The sequence below is a fragment of the Diplotaxodon limnothrissa genome, linkage group LG22 (assembly GCF_057381915.1).
Source record: "Diplotaxodon limnothrissa isolate DT_005_m linkage group LG22, D_limnothrissa_male_GT1.1, whole genome shotgun sequence".
Lineage (NCBI taxonomy): Eukaryota > Metazoa > Chordata > Actinopteri > Cichliformes > Cichlidae > Diplotaxodon > Diplotaxodon limnothrissa.
In genome coordinates, this window is record NC_140616.1 from 21729412 (window position 1) to 21753878 (window position 24467).

The 24467-nt window shown below is 40.5% G+C and overlaps 1 protein-coding gene across 1 annotated transcript; it reads left to right on the forward strand.

Moving 5' to 3' along the window:
- The first annotated feature begins 2024 nt into the window (after window positions 1-2024).
- Window positions 2025-22823, forward strand: tbc1d5 (TBC1 domain family, member 5). The gene is made up of 23 exons (XM_085345823.1): window positions 2025-2102; window positions 8024-8076; window positions 8361-8479; window positions 9169-9226; window positions 9396-9504; window positions 9726-9815; window positions 10037-10111; window positions 10314-10381; window positions 10477-10579; window positions 10905-10993; window positions 11113-11163; window positions 11254-11323; window positions 12673-12845; window positions 12958-13100; window positions 13686-13792; window positions 16847-16932; window positions 18367-18662; window positions 18867-18923; window positions 20099-20307; window positions 20411-20510; window positions 20752-20831; window positions 20935-21192; window positions 21572-22823. The coding sequence occupies exons 3-23, from the start codon at window positions 8380-8382 to the stop codon at window positions 21851-21853; spliced, it is 2604 nt and encodes an 867-aa protein (XP_085201949.1). The 5' UTR covers window positions 2025-2102; window positions 8024-8076; window positions 8361-8379; the 3' UTR covers window positions 21854-22823.
- The last annotated feature ends 1644 nt before the right edge of the window (window positions 22824-24467 follow it).

Here is a 24467-nt window from a genome sequence, read left to right on the forward strand (position 1 = left end):
GATGTTAGCAATGTGAAGAGCTGGATATGAAGAAAGGATGAAATACTTTAAAAGACACTACGAATCAAGTAAGAGAAGCAAAAATAAATACATAAAAAGATTAAGCTCATTCATCAGGTGACCATGTTAAGCCTGTTGTAACAGATCTGTTAAAGACTGAATCAATCAACCCTTGTTATGCCCATTGTCTGTATTATTGTTATTAGTACTAATGATTTTCTCTCGTATGACTGTCCCTGTGCTGGTGAATCGGTGTCATTGTTTCCAGCCATCAGACAATATTCCTCTGTGCTGATCACCAGTTCACTCTGTACCAGTGGATCTGTGACTCCCTGCAATCACATGACCCTCAGTACTGCTGGAGTTTTCTGTCTTCTGTCTCTTTTTGCTCCTCTTTTATTTGATCTGCACGAAGAGCTATTTTCATCTGTGTTTCTGTCTCCCGCTCTCTGCTCCTGACTCTCATCTGTCGCTCCTCAGGACTTCTCACATTGATGCTTCTATACCCCACTCAGACAGTGCAGCATTCAAGCCCCATTTGGTCAGAATAGCATCAGTGTAATTCAATAAAGCTATGCTCTTTTCTGTCATCTGTTTCCATGACAATACCTTAGTCAGGGCCAACAAAGTGGCCTCATCATCAGTAATATTAGCTATAATAATGATGATAATGGTGCTCTTGAAATGCCATGCCTGTGATGATGATGGTAATAGCGATAATGGTCATTATTCCTGCTTTGTGTTAACCCCCCATCAATGCACAAACACAGCACCACCACCAGTGTACACATTTGAATCAGCAATGTTACTTAACGGCTCCACCTGTACATACCAGGTGGATTTACGCTTTTCCCCATTGTGACCATCTCGCTGCTTTGATTTAATTATATTTTTGTGCATCTTGTGTTTTGTATATTGGAAGCATTTTGTGATAAAGCGGTTTGTTAAAAGCACTCCACGGATAAACTTGACTTGTTTGACCTCAGAAATTGCTGTAATTAAGTCTACATAAAACTGTTTTAATTAGCCATCACGTTGTGTAGCCCCTTCGGTGTTCTTCCTCATTCAATGATGTTTTTTATTTCTCCTTGGTGGTGTGATCCACCTCAACATTCTATGTTGCCATTACAGATTAAGATCATTATTCTTTTTTTTTACAGCCTTACCACCCATATTTTTCTTTTACAAAGCAGTATGTTTTAGCTGATGCAGATAAGTGAACTGAAAGGCATAATCTTTGTGCTGATAAATCGGTAACTGAATTTGCAATCTCCTCTGTCTATTTATCTTTGCAATCTAAAGTAGCTAGAGTAGTCTCAGTTTTTTGTTTTTTGCTGTTGTTGTTGTTGTTTTTTGCAATCCTGCCTTGTGGGGAGACTGTGCAGAGCTGTGGGAAGAAGTACAATCTGTGACATGTAAGTGTGCAATCTGTGAGACTCAGTCCTCTCTCATAACTCATCTATGGATATTCCTATTGGTGGAAATATGAATAACTTCATATCTTGCATGTTTCATTCAGAGCTATGAAGATTACTGGAACTCAATCAGAAGTTGTTAAAGCCTTATCAAATTCTAAGAGGTGTCATTTACTGGGCATTTATTCTTCATAGACTGGTTATAGTAATAAAAAGTTCAACCTTTGCTTAGTCAGGTTGTTTTTTGTTTCTTTGTTTGTTTTTTAAAACTTACTGGTTGTTGCTTATCCTCTTCCAGCAGCCAATTGTTTGGGTCCTTGTCTTTGCAGCCTGCTGTCTGCTATCTTCTAGAGATCTTCACAAATGAAATGAACGCATAACTTCACTATATATTACAAAGAACTTATACAAGTAATGCCACAAAGCCTTAATAAATAATTATTAAACATTATTGCACAATTTTGCTGAAATATATTGACCCCCTTACTTTGCATTTAACAAACAAGTAAGGCTTAGCTTTTGGACAAATCTAGAACAACCAGCTACCTGCAGGCAGTCAGTAACGTCACAGGCCGGGGGTCACGTGACCAGTCAGCTGGTCTTCAGCCAGTGAGCCTGACACGCTACTGTTTACAAATCAGCGGAGCCCGAGTGAGCAGAATGAGGCTTCCTGCGTGATCCGAACAGGTACGTGAATAAAAACTGCTAACGCATTGCTTTTTGGTGCTAGTTCCTGAGCGTGCGGCGCAACTTTGTCTCGTTTAAAGCAGAAGCTGTGTGTGTGTTGGAAGTAATAACAGGGCCCCGAGTTGGCTCGCTAGGCTAATGTCATATTAGCCTTCCTGCTTCCTGTCGTTTCAACTCTTATTCAATCAACATGAAGAGCTTCAGCTGCCAGAGTAAGTTTAGTTCATATTTAGCTTTGCTAGCCGACGGACGATACAAGCTAGCTTAGCTGCTGTTTGGCGTTTTATTTTGCTTTTTTAAGCCCCCTCTGCTTCGATCATCTTCCTGGCAGCTCATTCGTGCTGCATCCCAGACGGACCCTGTGTACGTTTTGCTTCAATTTGGACAGACCTTGTCATTGATGTAAGTTACGATGTCAAAAAAATGTGGGGAAAAACAGCTAATCGTGGGTTTGCTAAGTGGAGGACTAACTATGGGTGAAAGATTCAGTGACTAGTTCAGGGCAGTGCAGAGGTTTGGTAACAGCTAACACCACCTGCCTGTGTAGTTTCGTGTGGTTTCACACATACTTCTCCACACTGCCAAGATGAAGTTCAGTACAAATGTCCGTGTGGGAATCTTTCTGTAGGACACCGTGGACTGCAGAAAGGCCGTTTGGACTAGAAAGGAGCGAGACCCGGGACTTAAACACACCGCCTGCTAATAATATTGGAGGAAATGTTCAGTACTTGCTGACTTGAGTGTTTCTGTGCATTCAGAGTTTCGTTCCCTTTAGTGCAATGCTTCCTAGCTGTTGTTGTTGGTGGTGTTTTTATTATTTTTGTTTAACTTGTGATCTTTTATATGAGGTTACATGTAAATGTCATTGAGTAGTCCAGGCAAGATGTCCCCTTAGTTTTATCTGAATAGCTTTTATCAGCGAAAAGGCACTTTAGAAATGCCCATTTTTTAGATTTACCTTGCGACTCTTTGTGGATGTCCTCTTCCCCCATGTTACTAACGAGTTGTCCATTTCAGTACAGACAGATGTCTGTCAGATTTTATCTTTGGTAATTAAATCTTTCAGGACCCAACAAGTTCTTGGAATTTTGGTAAGGCTAAGGTTCCAGACATGTTCTCAGTCTCTTGCAGAGCATGTGACCATAAAGGCTCTTGAGCTCTCACTGTGTGCTGAAGTAGAGGCATGTGAGTTTGTTTAGCTGGGGTGTTTTGCTGCTGTCTTGACTGAAGCTGCCATTGACAGTTCCTATTAGCGCTGTTTGCCGGATCCTCTTTGAATATTCATCCTGTAAAAGCAGTTTCCCCCCACATGAAACTGCTGAGACTCTTGTGGATCAGCTGTTACTGTTTATTACTACTTTTAAAAAAAACATCTGAATTTGAATGCGAAATGATAAAAAGCATATCCCTGAGCGGAGAGCAGAACTGTAGTTGCAGTTCAGTCAGATGTCTTCAAATGGAAATACTGCAGGCACTTCAGCAAAATGTTTAATACAACTGACTAATCTGGGTTTAGTTTCCAGCTTATCTAGCCTGGAATAAATATATATATATATATATATATATATATATATCTATATATATATATATATATATATATATATATATATATATATATATATATATATATATATATATATATATATATATATATATATATATATATATATATATATATATATATATATATATATAGATATATATATATATAGATATATATATATATAGATATATATATATATAGATATAGATATATATATAGATATATATATATATATAGATAGATATATATATATATATATATAGATATATATATAGATATATATATATATATAGATAGATATATATATAGATAGATAGATATATATATATATATAGATAGATATATATATAGATATGGATGATTTCCATGAAGTATATTTATTAGACATCAGTCTGCAGAGTCAGCTTTACATGTTGAAGTTGCCACACAGCACCAAGGTCCTGGGTTTGAATCCACCCCAGCTGGCCTTGACTTTTATAGAGTTTTCATGTTCTCCCCATCTCTCTGTGGGTTTTCTCCAGATACTCTGGCTTCTTCCCCCATAAATTAACCTAATTAATTTGGTTAACTAGTTAACGTAGTTATTAAGTCAGTTAACTAAGATCAATAAACTGGCAATCTGTTTAAGGTGTTAAGAGTAATATGTCTCTGATTACCATTGCTAGCTTTGATCTTGTGTCTTATAGGGACAACCAGAAATTGTGTAAACCTTTAAAAAAAAAAAAAAAAAAGCAGCTTGGATGCTGCAACCATAGATGATATAAAAGCGTACCATGAGGTCATCGATCAACTTCTGAGTTCTTGAGATTACGGTTTTCCCTCTCACTGTTTTTCTTTTTCTTTTTTAAATTTACATGAAACACTTTATGTGTAACACCGAGGAGCCCTGCTCTCAAAAACTGACATAGATGTAACACTGTCTGCAAAGCTGCATTTAAGAAATAAGCGCTTAAAGTTTTTAAAACATATTTAGAGCCATGCCCGTACAGAACATGTCATCACCGGGTTGGTTGGTTGGTTGTGGTCAGTAGACTGTCACTTATGCAGTAATTTGCTCTTCGTTGTTTGGCTGTTATCAAGTTAGAGCAGTTTTCCCATAGATTTCTACAGCACCAAAAGTGTTTTTGCGACCACCGATATCGCCATCTGGTGGTCTGAAGTTTGAATGCAGGTTGAAGGTCCTTCAGAAGTTACGTCTGTCTTTTTAATTGTCCGTCACTGAAACGCAAACTCAGCTGGATTCTTGGTTGGCGTTCTCTGGTACGCATGTCCAAAATGAGGTAATTTTGGAAACCACAATGTCATCGCTCAAATAGTGCACTGTGTAATAAAGGCAAGTGGACAGGAATCACTCATTGTTCTGGTTCTAATTTTAATTTAAACATGTTTAACTCTGGGGAGTCATTACCACTGCACAGCTCTCTGAAAGACAACCCATGTGCTTCATAGAACAGTTGCTTTGCTGTTGCCCAACTATCAGAGCAGACAGGCTTTCCCTGGAGGGCGGTAGTAAAGAGACCATCTAAAATGAGGCATTTCACACAGCTGGTAAAAGGAGGTTCTGCAGAAGTGTACAGTATGGTATGAAAACATGCCAAGATGTGGAAATCTGTTCTAGCAGACCCCAAAGATAAAATCATGAACCTATAGTTGAGCATACTGTGGGCTCTATTTAAAATGTGATGCTTCTTGGCTTAGATCAAATGGGAAGTGTTAGTCTGTGGTTTTTAAGCTCACTTTCAGACCGAATGTGTGTGATGGGAAATGAAAAGTGAACTGTTATGTTGCACGCCTTGTGGAAGACTATTAAGGATTGAGGTTTAGAGTGAGGCTGTATGCTTAATTTTGAAATCATTTCAGTGTGCTTCCCACAGTCCCGGGCATCAGCATAGCTCATTTGAAATCCCATCTTGGGTAAGAACTTAAAGAAGCCAAATCCTAAAAAATCTGCAAAACTAACACAGGATGATGTCACTGCTACAGTTTGAGTTTAGCTTTGCAAGCTTTTGTTAGCAATTCCCAGTAAGTGATCTTCTACCTCCGAACAGATGGACTCGCTGTTATTTGCCTGTTGATTTATTTATGCATTTCATTATGTATTGATTTGATTATTTCATGAAAGATTCGTGCTTTGAATTATTGAGGTGTCTCCAGGTGCCGTGGATTAAATTATGCAGAAGCTAATTTGCCTTGATTATTATGTAGTAAAGTTGGGATGTCATTTTACGTTCGACTCCGGGAAAAAGTAATGAAAGCAGCAGAAGGCTAAGAGAAGAGTCGCTTCAGGCAAGGCTGTGCTAACACGGCGAGGCCTCAAGACGAACACCCGCGTCATCTTTCACTCGCTCGGAAAGGCTTGCGGAGACACGCACATAAGATATGCCTATGCAAAGAACAAGTAGGGATGAGTGATCTCTAAAGTTTAGAGTCACTTTTTACTTTTGGAAAGAAGAGACAAAGCGACGAATGTGACTACAAGACTGTAGGGAAAAGAATTTTCAAAGTACTTTGCATGAGTAATTTTGGTCACAGTGATCATATGAATTAATATTCTATGCAAGATGACTACCGCTTGTATTTGTATTCACTCAGGAGACTTTAAATCTTTCATGCCAATCTTTGAAAGCAGAAGATGCTATTATTGGAAACACCTATTCACACCATTCTTCTGGAGGGGGTTTGTTTTTTCCCATAGTTGTGGACTGGTGCCGATTATTTGATAGGATAATGTCCTTTTTAGGAAAGCAGGGAGGGGGGGGAGCACACAGATTTAAGGAGAGCATTCGTCTTCGAGTAGAACAGATGTTCCCCGTGAAAACAGCCGCATACATTATGCATATAAAATAATTTCTATTTTGATGGCATGTGTAGCTAATTTATCAAGCAGTGTTTCATTCACATGGTTAATTGGTTTAAGAAATGCCTTTGTTGTGTTATTTCCACAATTATTAAATCGAAAGAAAACACAATGCTTTGTGGGCACGTGCTATTCTGTAGGCCTGCGCATTAGGCTAAACATATTCATAAACATGGAATAATCCCAAGCCGGATAAAGAACGAAGGCAGGATTGGTTAACCTAGATTGTGATGTCTCACGGAAAAAGTAAACTTCTCTCAGAAGTTGGCAGCGAGTACTTGGCTCACGGTTTACCTGGTCGGGATATTAATAGTGGGGTTTTTTGTTTGTGTTTTCTTGGAATTTATTTATTTATTTTTAATGAATCCATCTTTCTGTTCTGGTAAACCACTCAGTATGGCATTAAATCATTGGGAAATCTTTCTATTCATCCTCTCTTTTTAAGATGAATCAATTAATGTATTTCTATGTGAAAAATGAACATAGGGGGTGGGGGGAAACAAAGGAAAAGTTTCTCCTAACTTCTTCAAATTGTTTTCTTCGTATTATATGTTTGGTCGTTAATTTACAGTCAAAACAGAGAAAAACAATATTACATTATTATCACACGGAGATTAATTTGTGGTGTGATCAAAGAGGAAGGCACGGTGCCCGTTAAAATTAGAGTCATATCCATCATCGCCTTGAAGGTTGTCTCTTTGTGAATCTCAGCACCACGTCCAACATTCCTCCTGCATTTGGATCGCTCCCCGGAAGTCCCGTCCTGACCGCTCGCCAGAGCTGATTTTTGTTTCAGAAACACTGCTGTCCGTGAGCCACGCAAAGACAAGTTTCTTCACATTAAACATCAGTAATTGATGCATTAATTTGCCTACTTAATGACCTCATTAGCTTCACCAGTTATGTTCAATGTATCACAAAGAGCACCGTGGAACATCAGGCAGCTCAAGTGCTTCTTGTTAATTTCAGCCATTCTTCACTGACTGTAATCAATGTCAGTGTTTTATTTTATGTTAAGTTGAAAATAATACATTTGAAGGGAGACTATGCCATATCCCTTTGTGCGATTGCCACAGTGTAGGGAAAAAAAAAACTAAAAATACAACCCTGCTATTTTTTTATTTTCTTTTTTTTAAGCATTGCTTGAAACATTGACTTTTTCCTGACATACTACATTAATTTACTATATAAAGCATATTTCAGTAGTTTTACTCGCTGAAAATCAGTATCAAATTCAAAAAAGCAAATTTTGATCAAGTCGCTCCTTCATGAAAATACTTTTTGAGAAATAAATTGTTGGATTTATTCTTCACTATGAAATGCATCTGCAGTCACTTTAGTCTACGTCTTTAGTGCTGGGTGTTTCTACAAAGCATTTCTTTCACCAACGTCTTTTAATTTTCTTCCAATGCTGCCTACTTCTGCTCTACTGTATTATATTTCACTGAGTCATTTTTGGCCCTTTAGCAGCTTTGTCCTTCATTTCCCCTTTATTATCAGTCCTTCTCCCTCTACTTGCAGAAACGATCCTTTCCTTCTGAGTCTCAACTGACGAGAAACACAAAGCTGTGACAGTAAGTACCGAGATCAAATGGTGTGCTTGGAGAAACTTTGCTGATTGCGGTGGACTGATTTGCCAGCACTGTTATATAAAAAGAGGTCAGAGGCTACAATGTTCATGAAAAGTTGGCAAAGTCAGGACAGGTTCTGAAGCTGAAACTGAAGCTCTGTGTCCCTGTTAAAAGAAATAAGTTTAGTTTGTGCTTTAACACCAGGACTTTTTGGGAGATCATGTTCAGTTATCTTTCTTCTTTATATCTTTCTCTTTTTTGCTCTTACCTGCTACCTCATTCTCCAGGTCCAGCTGGGTCGCAGTCATGCAGCATCCCAATTTTGAGACCCGCCATCCACTCCAGAGTGAAGATCATCAGGAGACAGGTTTTGACGCGCTCCAGAGTTTCAACAAGAATGAAAACAGTATGTCAACTTTCAGTTAAGACTTCCAAACCTCTGTTATAGATAACACCTGTAACCATTTCCCCTTCCTTGGACCAAGACCCACATCATAATATACCAATGCTGCAGTCCTTTTGGGACTAACAGGCTCACAACAATGGAGATGATAAGTTTAGGTTCATTCTGGAGATGATTAAAAAGAAAATTTTGAGCTGACTGAAGTGTGAGTCACAGATGTGGCTTGCGACACCCCCAGGCTGAGTGTGTTTTTTATGTTAACGTGTGACTGAAAGAAAACGTTGGTGGCTGGCATGTTGTGGAACTGATGAATATTCATACTGAGCGTCCCTGTGGAGCGATCCACTCCTGTAACTAATGCTGATAGACAGCTCTCCAACTTCAATGCATGTTCACCTGCAGGCCAAATTAGACTTATTACGGCCAATAAAGAAGAAACAGAGTATGTTACTTTACTTCCTTTAATCACCTTCTCTGCTCCCCTTTTTGCTCTACTGCGTGCCTTGTAAAAGAATAACTGATGGGTTATTGTGATGCAGTAAAATTGTCTAAGTGTGCATTTTTGTTGCTCTGTCATTGCCTCGTCTAAAAAAAAAAAATATACACACACACACACACACAAATTGATTTCTGCTTTGACGCCCTAGCACTTGTTGTTTACATCTCCCCCTTGTGGCTGTGTCTGTTCTCAGTAGGAGGATCTCTTGACAGCAGCACTTCGGAGTCTCATTCTACCTTTCTCTCATATAGGTGAGTTATTCCATTAATATCCCTTCATGGTGGTATCGTGAACTCGTGGCCCACTTCTCTTAGCTTCTTATCTTGTTTGTTTACTGCTTGATGACACAAGTTGCCCAAGTTGAGTTGAAGCTGGTAAATCCCCTCATGCTTTGCCTCCACCACCCCCTCCCCAATGCAGGAAAGAATGGGACGACTTGTTTCTCAACAGTAATTACCTGGCCAGGATCCGGCAGGCAGGCATCAATGGGCGGCTGAGGAGCAGCCGCTTTCGGAGTGTGTGCTGGAAGGTAACTGCCAGTTGGATCAAGCGGTCCTATCGAGTTTGATTAAGGGGGCTTTGGGAAATTCCCTGTCACAGAAAAGGGAAGTTGTGGTGGCGTACAGACTTTTTCCTCAGTGGATATAACAGCCTCGAGCGTAGTTCTGAAAGGGCTGATTTTTCTGCATGTTAGTGATTTCTCAAAGATGAACTGTTGCATGGACTGATATGTGCATTGCATGTCTATAGCTGTACCTGGAGGTTCTTCCAGAGGATAAAGAGCAGTGGATAAACAAGACAAAGGAGCTCCGGGCCCAGTATGAGAAGATCAAGGAGATGGTGAGAGCACCCATCTGTGGCCAGTGTGGTTCTAAGATATAAATGTTCTCCATTAACCTCACTGCTCATTCATATGTAGAATTTATAGGTGCTTATATCCTGAAACACGGAGCATAATATGCAGCCCATGAGGGAAAAAACTGATCACTTATCAAATCATCAAAGGTTGTAACTAATTGTTGTGCATTATTGTTGTTTTGTTTTGTTTTTTTCTGTCACAGCACATTACCAACCCCCGCAAGGCCGCAGGCCAGCAGGACCTTGTGGTGAACAACCCACTGTCCCAGGATGAGGGGGTGAGTTTTCTCCACAAATGTTTCATGGTTATGTGCAAAATATGACCCTGACACTTTGACACTTTGTGACCTTCTAATAATTATTGATACTGTCAATGACATATTGGTTTTTAACATATAGATTTACACACATTGTCATTGTAATGACAACAATCTCTTCCCTTGATTTTCTGAATGTAATTTTTTTTTCTGTCACATCCAGAGTTTGTGGAATAAGTTCTTCCAGGATAAAGAGCTAAAGGGAATGGTCAAGCAGGATGTGTTGAGAACGTAAGTATCTCTGTTACTATTTGCTTATTTTATTTTATTTTTCTGTTATTAACATGGCAGGAAAAAAAAAATTGCTCTTTTTGTATTTGGATTAGATTCCCTGAGATCCGATACTTCCAGGATGAAGATGTGAGGACCAAGCTGACTGATATTCTCTTCTGTTATGCCAGAGAAAATGAGCAGTTACTGTACAAACAGGTAACATTCAACATCGTCCCGTGTGTTTGTTCAACAAGCTCACACAGAACAAAATGCCTTTGTAACCTAAGCATTACAAGTGTCTGTAACAGGTGCCAGCCTGTGAATAGATGGCCAGCATAGCATCTTTTTTACAAACTGGAAGTGACACATGGCTGAGCAGTGGCTAACAATATCTAAATTAAACCTGTCATGACGGATTAGAAACCTCGTGCATCACTATTAAAGAAAGACTGACCACAATTGAACTGTATTTGTTTCCTCTCCCTTCTGCCTTTTATGCATCTTACATTCTCTCTGCCTCTGTCTGATTTTCTGTCTGTAGGGGATGCACGAGTTGCTGGCTCCCATAGTGTTTGTGCTGCACTGTGACCATCAAGCCTTTCAGCATGCCAGTGAGACGGCCAGCCCCAGGTCAGTTTGCATTTCACTGAAAAGCCATTAACACCTTCAGACCTGCTTCTCTGATGACAACATATTTTTTTGTATTTATTTGTCCAAAGATTAAATTGAAAGATTCTCACTTTTTTCAGTGAGGAGATGAAGTGTCTGTTAGACCCAGTGTACCTCGAGCACGATGCCTAGTAAGTATCAGCCGATTAAAAGGGTTCAGAATAAGAAATGTTTATACTTTTAAAAAATCTCACTACATTTATCTTTGCCTCTCTCTGTAGTGCCATGTTCTCGCAGCTAATGGAGACAGCAGAGCCGTGGTTCTCCAGCTTTGAAAGGGAAGTGAGGAAGGTCTGTTCTAATTTGAAAAACTACTTTTGACACTGAAATTGATTGTAGATTGTAACACAATACCAGCTGATTGCACTGTCATGAAGACATGACATTATATTAACGCTAAATTACAATGTTGAAGAGCTCAGTCCTGGTTAATTTGACCACTCAGGTGGTTACCATGGTAGCAGCAATTGCATTTTTATTACTATAGTGAACATAGGACGAGAGGCTTCGTTGTCAGAAATGCAGACGAGCAGCTGGATCTGTTTGATGTACCCAACCGATTTGTGGCACAAGTGCAGGAACAAACAGAAACCATGATTATCACTGACTGTCAGTCAAATTGTTACTTAAAACACTTCATGTTTTGTGAACTTTTTTATTAGTTTTTTTTTTTCTTTTTCCACTCCAAATTAAGCAGACTGTAGAGGCTCTTCAAAGCTCTTAGAGACAAATTTGCAATATAAGACTTTATACTGTCGCAGATATCTAATCAGCCAATGACATGGCAACAACTTGGTGCATTTAGGTTTGCAGACATTGTCAAGTTGACCTGCTGAATTTCAAACGGAGAATCAGAATGAGGAAGAAAGGGGATTTCAGTGACAGCCAAATGGGCTGGTCTGTGTTTCAGAAACGGCTGCTATGCTGGGATTTTCCCGCATGCCCATCTCTAGAGTTTACAGAGAATAGTCTGAAAAAGAGAAAATACCCAGTGAGCAGGATTTCTCTGGGCAATAATTTCTTGTTGACATCAGACATCAGAACAGAATGGCCAGACTGCTTTGAGCTGATGGGAGGGGAACTGTAGCCTGATTCGACAAGTCTCAATTTATGCTGCAACATTCAGATGTTATGCTCTTTCATGTTGGTGTAAACAACTTGCAAACATGAATCTAACCTACCATCTAAGAACAGTTTAGTGTGGGGAATTAGTTTTTTTTTTTGTTTTGTTTTTTTGTTGTTGCCTTTGCGCCACTGTCATTGCGAGCATCACTTAAAGTCCACAGCCTACCTCAGTATGGGCACAATGTGCCGATCTTCTGACGACTGCTTCCAGCAGCATAAGACATCATGTGACCTCAGCCCATCTCAAACTGATGTCATGGCCATGACAATGACTTCACTGTACTCAAATGCCCTCCAGTCACCAGATATCCTCCTATCCTGTTAATATGAATCGAAAGATCTAATAATTAAACTCCACCTTACTGAATTAAATAAAGTAAAGCAAGTAAACTTAACAAAACTCAGAATAGCATATCCTCCCAAAAGGATACTGCAGCTCCTCATTGTTGCTGATTTTCCTCATTTATGTTTGCATGAAGATGTTTCAGTTGTGATGGAACAATCTGCTTCCCCAGGGTAAAGAAGAAATGCTGACCACCATCCCATTCGCTCGACCCCAGGATGCAGGGCCATCTGTTGCCATAGTAACCAAAGTCAACCGCATCCAGGACCAGCTGGTGAAGAAGCACGATATCGAGCTGCACATGCATCTCAATCGGCTGGAGATCGCCCCGCAGATCTACGGGATGTCAGTATTTACATCTTTGGGCAGTCTGACTTTTTTTTTTTTCCTGATCCACTGCTGGACACAAATGCAGTAAAGCTTTTTTTTTTTTTTTTTTTTTTTTCTGTGTCTTTAGCCGGTGGGTTCGTCTGCTGTTTGGCCGGGAATTTCCTCTTCAGGACCTGCTGGTGGTGTGGGATGCCCTTTTTGCTGATTGTATCACTCTGGACCTTGTGGACTACATCTTTGTGGCCATGCTGCTCTATATCCGAGATGCTCGTACGCACCATTTATTACTTAAATAATCCAATAATGCCATGTGTTGTCTTTGTAGCATGTAATTTCGTAAGACATACATAAGTGGAAAACTGTGAATTACTCCGGCTCATTTAGTTAGACAGAGTTATATTACTTTGGACTACAATTGATCTTTTCATATAAATAGCATAGACTGCAGTTCTGCTTGTATAAGTGCTACTGTTATGCCAATGAGCCAAAATGTAACACAATGCAATTTCAGTCTGCAGTTAATGAAGCTTGTCCATTCGCACTTTTTTCTTTTTTTTTTTATATATGAAAATAAGTCTGCAACTTCTCTTTTTTTTTTTTTTTTTTTTTTTTTTTTAATTTATTTTTTTTTTTTATTCTGATATTTTGTGGACTCTTTTTGTTTAGCTTTGTTTTTCTTGGAATGCAGAGTCTAGTCTGTGACAAATAAGTCAAATAGAAAACACTAAGGAAGTGAGACTACAGCTTGAAACACTCTTGGTGATTCACACTTGATTAAAGCAAAGCACAAGCTGTTACCAGATTTTTATTTTTATTTTTTTAAGATTCTTCTTAAATCTGTTTTTCTTTTTTTAGTAATTGCTAGCAACTTCCAGACATGCCTGGGCCTCCTAATGCACTACCCCCCAATAGGAGACATCAACTCTCTGCTGCAAAAGGCTCTGTTCCTTCGAGATCCCAAAGTAAGTTATTATACCAGCGTACTTAACTAGAAAAATAATACATGTTGGTTTTGCTGATAGAATTGACAGTTGGTGATGTAAGTCTCTATAAAAGTGCTGATGTGTGTTATGCGCTCACGTGTCTCTTTCACTGTCTAACTGGTCACAGGTTAAAATGGGGAAGAGAGAAAGAGACTCATGATCAAAATCAGAACAAACTTACAGTTAAACAAGCTCTCTTCTAGCAGCTTTTATCAAGTACTTACTGTAAAGGCGATGCCTCACTCAAAACAAGTTGCCTTTTGTCCCCATCACAGAGGAAGTAGAAGTTTTGCAGAAGTGAAAGACTCATATGCACAGTGGGCTAAAATCCTCGAGCAACACACTTTTAGCAAGGACCAAAAACCTTTTTGTGGTGTTGTTGTACTCTCAGAAAGCGCTTGGGTGTAAAAAGTGAAGTTAAAATTGGCAGCAAGTATTTTAGTTTCTCATGCTTGAGAGGTTACATTTTAATGTCGGGGCACTTACAGTAAATACAGGAAACGCAGGTGTAGTCAATGAAGCGGTCACTGCAGTTAATGACAAGTAGTCGTAGCACAAATATAAGTGCATTTTAATCTTTGTGTGTAACAAATAGGCCTCTGTGTTTATGTTTGTATGTTTAATGTACAATTAAAACACATTAATCTTAAACTAGCACCCCTTGCATATCAGAGTTTATGGTTGGGTTAGTTAATGTTCAGCTCAGCAGTGCATGTTTCATGGTCTTTGCAACAGCACTTCACTCGTTCCACATTTTGTCATGTTTACAACCTTATTTAAAATGGATGAAATAAATTTTTCACCTCAATGTCCTAAACACAATATCCTCTAATGGCAAAGGGGAAAACATTTTCTTCCAATTTTTGCAAATTTATTAAAAACAAACATACAACATGTATATAAACAGTCACAGCCTTTGCTTAATATTTTGCTGAAGTACAGTTGGCAGCAATTACAGGCTCAAGTCATTTTTAGAATGGTGGTTTATTTTTGGACAGCTTCTCTCATTCTTCATTGCAGAAGCTCTCAAGGTCATGGTGGGGAGCATTGGTCCTCAGCCATTTTCAGATCTCTCCAGAATGTTAAGTCGGTTCAAGTCTAGGTTCTGGCTGGAACATTAACAAAGGAAAGAGACCCCCCTTCCCCTGCCAGTCTGAGGTTTAAAGTGCTCTTGAGCAGGATATCATCAAGGATGTCTCTGTACATCACTGCATTCCTCTTGACCTTGAGTAGCCTCCCAGCTCCTGAAAAACATCCCAATAACATGATGCTGCCACCACAGTGCTTCATTGTAGGGATAGTATTGGTCAGCTGATGAACAGTACCTGGTTTCTTCCAGACATGACTCTTGGCATTCAGGGCAAAGAGTTCAAGCTTGGTTTCATTAGGCCAGAGAATTTTTTTTTGTTGTTTCTCATGGTCTGAGAGACTTTCAGGTGCTTTTTGCCTTCAGGTGGGCTGTCGTGCCTTTTACTGAAGAGAGGCTTCTGTATGGCCGCTCTGTTACAGGCTTGACTAGTGGAGTGTGGCAAATTGGCCGGGCGGCCAGTTATACCTGGTGGTTCCAAACTTCTTCAATTTACATATAATGGCAGCACGGTGGCACGGTGGTTAGCACTGTTGCCGCACAGCAAGAAGGTCCTGAGTTCAATTCCACCATCAGGCCGGGGTCTTTCTGTGTGGAGTTTGCATGTTCTCCCCGTGTTTGCGTGGGTTCCCTCCGGGTACTCCGGCTTCCTCCCAACGTCCAAAGACATGCAGCTTGTGGGGATAGGTTAATTGGATAATCCAAATTGTCACTAGGTGTGAATGTGAGTGCGAATGGTTGTCTGTCCCTGTGTGTTGGCCCTGCCACAGACTGGCGACCTGTCCAGGGTGTACCCTGCCTCTCGCCCTATGACAGCTGGGATAGGCTCCAGCGCCCCCCGCGACCCTGAAAAGGATAAGCGGAAGCGAATGGATGGATGGAGGTCACTCTGCTTACTGTGACTTTCATTGCTGCAGAAACTGTACTCTTCCGCAGATCTGTGCCTCAATACACTCCTGTCTCTGAGGTCTACAGACTTGGACTTCATGGCTTGGTTTGTGCTCTGAAATGGACTGTCAACTATGGGACCTCATATAGACAAATGTGGGCCTTTCCACACCATGTCCAATCAACGGAATTTACCACAGGTGGACTCTAGTGGCAGATGATCAGTGGAAATGGGATGGACCTGAGCTCAGCTTTGATGATAAATGCAGTGGAAAAAAACTTCCAATGTAAAAGTCCTGTCCTGAGTTTGATTACGAAAATCCTAAAATGGCACAATGATGCAACTGCAAGACAGTTAAAGTAAAAACAGAAGTACTTGTGCACTTGGTAAATGTGAAACTATGTGAAGTGCAAAACTCTGGTCTAGTTTGGAAATCCAAAAAAGACCTGATACATTTTTGCCAAGATTTCCCCAGCCCTGACCATACTTTTCCTGTCATACACTTGTTTCTTTCCTCCTGCGGTCTTTCTGATTTTTGTTCACTTAACCAGAGGTCTGCTGTGCTGTTACTTCTCCCACGCAGAACGTTTGTAGTTGTACCGTTTTAGTTGCATGTAAGCTCGACGTTGTTGTGTGAACAAGTTAAATCAGCACGGAGTCTTTGACCTTAGCGAACACCTCACCTAAATTATCTTTTGTTCCTCGTCCAAATTCATTGACCTGTATACTGAACAACTCCACCAAACTCCTGTTCACCACTCTCCTGAGATGAAAGCCATGTCAAACCAGGTCAACATCAGATTTATACCTGGAGGGTGGTTGGGGAGGGTTCATCCCTAATAACAGTGCAAGAAGGGGCATGGTGGAGGTTTGTTGCTCATAAGTACTGACTCAGAAACATATATTGACTTATTTATGTAGTCATGCATGTGCACATATTTTCGGTTGACTTGTTTACTGTGAGATTACTTGTTTGTTGTGCACAGCAGAGGTTTTTAATCTGTCTTGTTAAAGTTGTTAACAATAACAGTTTAAGCTTAAGTTATTGTTTTTGTAGAACAACCCGCGACCTGTGAACTACCACTTCCAGCAGAACCTGGATTACTACAAAACAAAGGGAGCTGACCTGATGAACAAGACACGGTAAAATAAGGCACAGCCTTGTCTTTGAATGGACCTGACATTGCGCACACACATGGGTATAAACATATGGGGCATGCATACATACATGCATGCATCCAGGACAAAAATGCATGTTTCCAATTCAAAATTAATTGGACAAACTAAGATATTTTAAAATATAAGGAATGTTTTTAATACTTTCCAGTCAAAGACTGCCTGAAGTTTATAACCCAACCCTCACCAAATGCTGCGTTTCCTCCCTTGAGATGCTCTGCCAGGTTTTTACTGCAGTCTCCTTCAGTCGCTGCTTGTTTGTGGGTCTCCATTTAATTTTGTATTTAATAACTGAAAGGTTATTAGGTTGTGATGAGGTGACTGTCTTGGTATTCTTTAGATCATTATCCATTTGCATTGTAAAGCACCATCTGACCAGTCATGCTGCTTTTATTTGAATCTTATCTGAGAGCATCACCCTGTGGTGAAGTTCAGACCAAAGAAAATGAAAATTTTGTCTTTGTCCAGAAAATTATGGACTCAACTGTATCACATACAATATGGGTTACATTAGTGGCCGTTGATAAAAATTGCTTTAGTTTAGTTATGTGCAAGTAATCCCAGTGAGCCAAAGGTTCAGACTGCTGTTTCAAACTACCCCCCCCTCTATTCTGGGCTCTATATAACGCCCATGACAGCTTGCAGAACTTTGAACCTTCACACATAAATGACAGATGGGTCCATTTGACTCGAACATGGCTACAGTTTTCAGTATTTATCATTATTTATATATTCACATTAAAAATGTGTCTATATGTATAAAATACTAAAATTGCTCCTGCACTGATCCTTATGTTTTATTAAAGCATAACCTTACCTTGTAAGTCCACTCGCCATTAGTCATTTTATTTCCTGCTTTCTATTCGGACATGTTCTTTCACATGAGCACATTCTTTAGGTCAGTGAAACTGTATAAAAGTAATATAAAATAGGCAGTGTTTGTAGGCTCCCTTGTGTGCATGAGACAAGAATGCGGTCATTAAAAAAAACCTCAGATGAGCTATTAGAAATCAGACCTCCACTCGGAGCATTAAAGTTTTATAGGGTCTAAAACTACCTTAAGATCTGCAGTCGTTAATATTAAGAACGAGATGTCAATTTATGTTATTGTGCTGGGTAATCCAGGTTTTAAATTCTGGGATAACTGTTTTGCATTCAAGAATTGAGCACCAAAAAAACCCCTCTCATGAGCCATTTTATAGCATTTGTTTTGTCTTTGAGACTTCTCAGGCTAATCCCAGATTTCTGGAAGCAGGGTTTAATTTTTCTATCTTATAAAATATAAACCTCTGGATACCTTGAAGGTAGAACATTTGTTAAATAATGCTAAAAGTAGTAGTTTGGAAAATCTTCTGGTAAAGATGAGATCAGGTGAAGTGTCTCATATCCTTTTCTTTCTAGCTCTGGCTCTACAAAAGCTGCTCCACTCAACATCAACAAGGTCTCCAGCAGTCTGCTCAACTTCGGCAGGAAGCTCATTGCTCCAGCTATGTCTGGTGCGTCTATTTCACCAATCAACAGCGAGGTACACTCCTCCTCTTCCTCCTCCTCGTCCACCTCCCCGGCCTCGGCCCCTACGCCCATCTTACCACACCTGCTGGCAGATCCGTCAGCTCCGACGCAGACCCAGGGCCAGGCCCAGACTCAGCACTATCGCCTGCTCAAGTCTGAAAGCATGCCTGTCCACCTGAGCAAAGGTGAGCACAAGTAGTCAAAACAGAAATGTTCCAGATTTGTGGCAGGACAGATGTGATGACATCCTTCTTACCATCTACTAGTTGGTGTATTATGTACCCGGTGAATTACCCTTACACCCTTTTTAACACTGGTTGTTGAAGTTTGTTCAGCCTTTTGGTTTGTGTGGTTATGGCAGCATCGGCTTTGACTCTCCTGTCTGTTAGATGGCGTTTCAGGTGGAGTGTCTCAGGCCTCAGCCCAGACTCACAGTGACACACAAGGTAACTGCTGTCATGGCAACTGCTTGTGTGACATGCCCGCCCTTATTTGTCCGTGCTTTCATCACTGCCAGCCCATTTCTAAGCATCCTGCATGTTGTACGCCGTTTGCTCACCTGTCCCTGCTGTTGGTGTGCCAAATGTTACCATAAACAGACATGAGTGTGTGCTGCATGTGATTTTCAACTGTGACCACCAGAGGGAGATCACAGCTCGCTGCATCAGTGCAGATGATGGCATAGGCATCACTAGTGAGCTGCGACATCTCTCATCAGTAGTGCTAAGACTGTGTCCTTTAAAAAACCGAACAAAAAACCTGTCAGCAAGTTTCTGTTGTTGCATCACTGTAGCTGTAAACCCCTATTTGGTGTGTGTGTGTGTGTGTGTGTGTGTGTGTGTGTGTGTGTGTGTGTGTGTGTGTGTGTGTGTGTGTGTGTGTGTGTCAGCTTGCTGTTTAGTCTGCAGTGACAAAGAAAAATGCAAAGAAATGGTTTATCTAATGACTCATTATAGACCAACAGATTTGCAGTCAATTAATAACTGCAAAAGTCTGTTATTAATTGATTACTTACATTTGCATTTAATTGCTGCATTAATGAGCATCATTCTCTGAGCAGCAGGGACTGCGCCTCTCCAATCAGCTCCTGCTTTGCTCTGTGGTGAGGCGCACTGCTGCAGATTTGCATTATCTAAAAACAGATGATGACATGAAAGCTAAAAACTCTAGGAAAGGAAATATAACAGACAGACTCATTAGCACTACTAGACACTTTTATTTATTTATTTATTTATTTATTTATTAATTAGATGCACTTGGGGAAAAAATCATTTATCATTTAAAACACAATGTATGTCTTTTTTGATTGTGAATTCATGAATACATGAATTCACAATTTCTACATCTCATTCAGCACGGGGGGAAAAATCTGCAATTCCAGCTTCACAGTCCAGGTTTCAGTCTTGTCTTGCACTTAGCTGTTTAATATCTTTCTAAATTACAGATATTTATGAGATTTGGCCTCCATAAATAGGGTTCTTCATAGAGTTTAAAGGAACAATAGTTTCTTTCATGTTTATTTCCTGTGCAGGTTGTTCTCCCGTAAATTCAAATAAGGTGACGTCCATAGGTTTTCAACTTCCTAGTGTTACTAATAAAAATGTCTGTCTGTGCTTCTTAGGCCAAAGCTCGAGGACGGTCAGCTCCTCTACAAGCATAGAAAGCCTCTCTGGTGGCCGTGGTCAATCCACCGCCTCCCCGCCTCTTCCCCCATCCAGAGGGAGTGATGTCAGCACTTCATCCCCGCCCCTCTCCGCCACCAAGAAGGAGTCCTTCTTTAACATCACTCGCTCGCGCTCCCACAGCAAGACTATGGGCAAGAAAGAGATGGTAAGTCTTTTTAATTTTCTCTCACAGCTTTAACCATAATCCCTTCTTTGTAGGGTTTCCTTCAGTTTCCAGTTTTCTCTGTTTGTGTTTGTGGGATCAACAGGAAGAAGACCTGGAAGCCCAAGTCTCTTTCCTGCAGGGCCAGATCAACGACCTGGAGGCCATGAGCAAATACTGTGCTAAGATGATGAACACACACATCTGTAAGTTCAGCCACACATGGTTACATGGCTTAAAAAAAAAAACATTCAGTCTAATTCCACTCGTGCGTCAGCGTCTGCTGCAGGTTATATTTTTGTCTAACTTAAATTTGTAAATTTCTAATTTTGCTAAAAATTTACTGACTATAATAATACTGTTTATGTTTTCGAATTGTAATATAGTGATAGTAATATAGTCGATTTTTGTGGCCGATCAGTGCCTGACCACTCATTGTTCCTCTAGGTAAAATCCAGGAAGTGATTCTCCAAGAACACATCGAGAAAGAGGATGAGGTCCTGGTCTCACTGGCTGGACTCAAACAGGTGACTGTGTGAGCAGATGCTATAAGTGTGTATTCATTTTTGTGATGTCCCTTTTATAATCATATTCACTAACTCATCTCTGTGGCCTCCTTCTCCCTGTCAGATTAAAGACATCCTAAAGGGAGCGCTGCGCTTCAACCAGAGCCAGCTGGAAGCTGAGGAGAATGAAGAAATCACCATTGCTGACGATCACTACACGTCCACAGCAGCAGCAGGTGAAACTGTTCTAAGCACCAGCAGCCTCCACAGTGGCCAGCAACAGCAGGCAAACATCAGGCCGAGCAGGGACTCCGAGCTGGAAGGGAGCGCGAGCATGGACGAGAAGGAGGAGGAGCAGGCCATGACACCATTTGATCAACAGGTCAGCGTTTTTCCTGTCTGCGTAAATTATTGCTCTGTACCTCTGCCAGCTGTATTGGCATCAAATACAGTTTAACGTTCACTCCATACAGGATTATGTTTCGTCGTCTGTTCTGCTGTTTGACCCTTTGATCCCAGGATTCATTCATTTTAAATCCTAATCCCTTTCATGTCTGCAAGTCTGTGGTCAGAGTGGTTTTGTATCTTTTCAGGATTATGGTGTGTCATGCTAAATCTGCTCTCCTAAGAATTATACCATTTCTGAATGATACCGCCGAGCACAGCAAGTTTATCTCAAAACACTCAGCTTTAGGCCAAGGCAAGCGTGATCTCACACTTTAGGCATTTATGCAGTTTTAAAAAAAGATTCTTGCATGCAGGTGGCGTCTTCTCTGGGGTTGGAGGGCAAAAACTGGGACGATTACATCCTTATTTCCCAGGACGGAGACCTACACGCCGAAACTGGAGGAAGGTCTGCATCCGAGCGCACTCCTCAAATCAGACGGGGGCGTGGCATGGTGCGGATGGAGCCTGAGGGTGCGGCTGGAACTTTCCAAGATCCCCTAATGGCAGGCACCACCTCAGGTTCCTCCAGCCCAGATGAAGGCTCCACCCACAGCAAGGACTCTGACTTTACCATCGTTAACCCGAACGACCTGTGAACGTGTTAAATCACCGCCCTATTCCTTCACCTATACCCGTTCTGGTTCATATCCATTCAGCGGGGTTTGATCAGAGAAAGGTGACCTGGAATTGGTGAGGGGACTTTAGGTCAATGGTGAAACTGAAACTGCTCTCAACATAGAAATTGAACACCTGGACTGTGACACTTGTGTCACAAATGCCCGATACTCTCTCTTTAATCTGTGCCACTTCAGTCCTGTCTGAGCTGATGCTGTATGCTGTCTCATCTCCTTATTATGCTGGGCCTTTTTAGTGGGTACAATCTAACCTCATCCGTCACTCATGATGATTTGTAGTTCCCTGCTCTACAGAGAGAGGGCGCCATTGAACTGCTTACCCTGTCACTACAAGATGATTCTAAAGAGTTGGACCTGAAACTGCAGTTTACCTTCAGGAGGGGACTCCTTTTCTCTTACTGTAATGATTGAGAGTGTGGAGCTGTTGTTCCTCGTGAATGTGGAGCTCTGGCCACACCTCTGCCTGTGTTCTGTCTGCGTGTATGCCTCTAAAGAGGAAGCGCTCTGCCCTGATACTCGAAGGAAAGAAGGATGGTGTCGTCCTGTCACTTGTTGAGGGCAGCTTTCTCCCCCCCCATAAACCAGTGCCTCTGACCGTTATTCTTCTCAGCCAAACAAAACCTAACTCTGTGATCTTTTTTTTCTTTTTTCTTTTTTTTTCTTTTTTTTTATTTAAGAAAACTCTTTTAAAGAAAACTGTTTTGTTTTTATTTTTAACCCTTTAGTGCTTTAATTTCCCTGGTGTATATGATTAAATTATGGAATAAATCTCCTTTACCTTTGTTTTAAAATTGATTCCAATATGGACAATTCAGTGTCTGTTATCTTTGCTCACGTTACAGGTAAGTTGTTCTCGTGTTCTGTGGCAAAATTACACAAAGCAGCACACAAAGAATGTTCCTCTATAGCTGCCTATTCAGCCTAATTAACTCTAGACCAATAAAACTACATTGCTCTTGCTAAAACGCTGAACTTCTAGTGTCTTCTTTGGATTACTTGCTCTCAAGACTTTGAGTTAACACATTGTCCTGATTGGATAGCAGCAGTAAAAAGCAGACAGGAAGTGTGGGTAAATGGAGTAGGAGCATAACAACTGAACCATGGATTCGCAGCTAATGGTATTATTACGTATGCTGTGTACTTTGAGCAAATTTTGCAGAGATATCAGTCTTTGTGGTTTATTTAAAAGCTATTCTGGGGTTTTGGTTAAATAATGGTCTTCATCTCCAGATATTATTCATTGTTGCGAGGAGCTGCTACAGATGTTTTGGATGTTTATAACGTATTTAACTGCAAAGCCATCCATACTTATAGGCTTACCCATGCTGCTGCTGTATTTCAGTGAAACTGAGAGATGATTATGTCCAGGACAGTAAAAACTTGGATCTCATGCAAATAAAATGTGCATTTATATGTACAAACACTTACTATGTTCACATTTACAACTGCTTGTTAATGCAAATATGTAATCAGCCAGTCACATAGCAACAACTCAATGTGTTTAGGCTCATAAAGTTGGTCAAAATGACCTGCTGGAGTTCAAACCAAGCCTCTGAGTGGACAAGAAAGGTGATTTGAGTTTGAACAGTTGTGTCAGATGAGCTGATCTGAGTGTTTCCAAAAACTGCTGAGCTGCTGGGATTTTTCCTGCACAACCATCTCTACACTGAAAAAGGGGGAAATATCCAATTAACAGCAGTTTGGGCAAAAAAATTGTTGATACCAGCCGTCAGAGGAGAATAGCCAGACTGCTTCGAAATCAACAACAACTCAAATGACTATTTATTACAACCACGGCAATTTTTAAATGCAAGACACATTGAACTGTTATGGAGATGGGCTACACCAGCAGAAGGCCATACCACTGTTGTTATGCTGTTAGCTAAGAAAAGGAAAGAGAAGCTACTTCTGTTCTCCAGTCAGAGTAGAAAATTGGAAAAATGTTGCCTGGTCTGATGCCATGATTCCTACTGCAAGATGGTAGAGAGAGAATTTGCCATAAGTGACATGAAAGCATTGGTTCATCCTTCTTATCATCAATGGTTCAGGCTAGTGATGATGTAATGGTGAGGCTGATCTTGGCACAGTTTGAGCCCTTTAGTACCAGTTCAGCATCATTTAAACCCCAGACTATTACCTGACTATTGTTGCTGACACAGCTATCCCTTTATGACTACAGTGTGGGCATGCTTCCAGAAGGATTACATGCCATGTCACAAAACTAATCAAACTAGTTTCTTGAGCATGACAATGAGTTCAATGTACTCAAATGGCCTCCAGTCAGCAGCTCTCAATCCAATAGAGCACCTTTGGGATATATTGTAATGGGAGATTCACATAATGAATGTTCAGCTTATAAATCTGCAGAAACTGATATCAATGAACCAAAATCGCTGCCAGTATGCTTGCAAGGTGTACCTAATAAAGTGGTCATTGGTGCATGTTTTAATGGTTGGAAATAGTCATTAATTGTGACCTTTCAACCGTGATGCACCGAAGCTTTATATGGAAGCTGTAATTAGTTTTGTTTTTTTTTTCCCAACTGCTCATCGCAGCAGCATCACAGGTCTGCTTC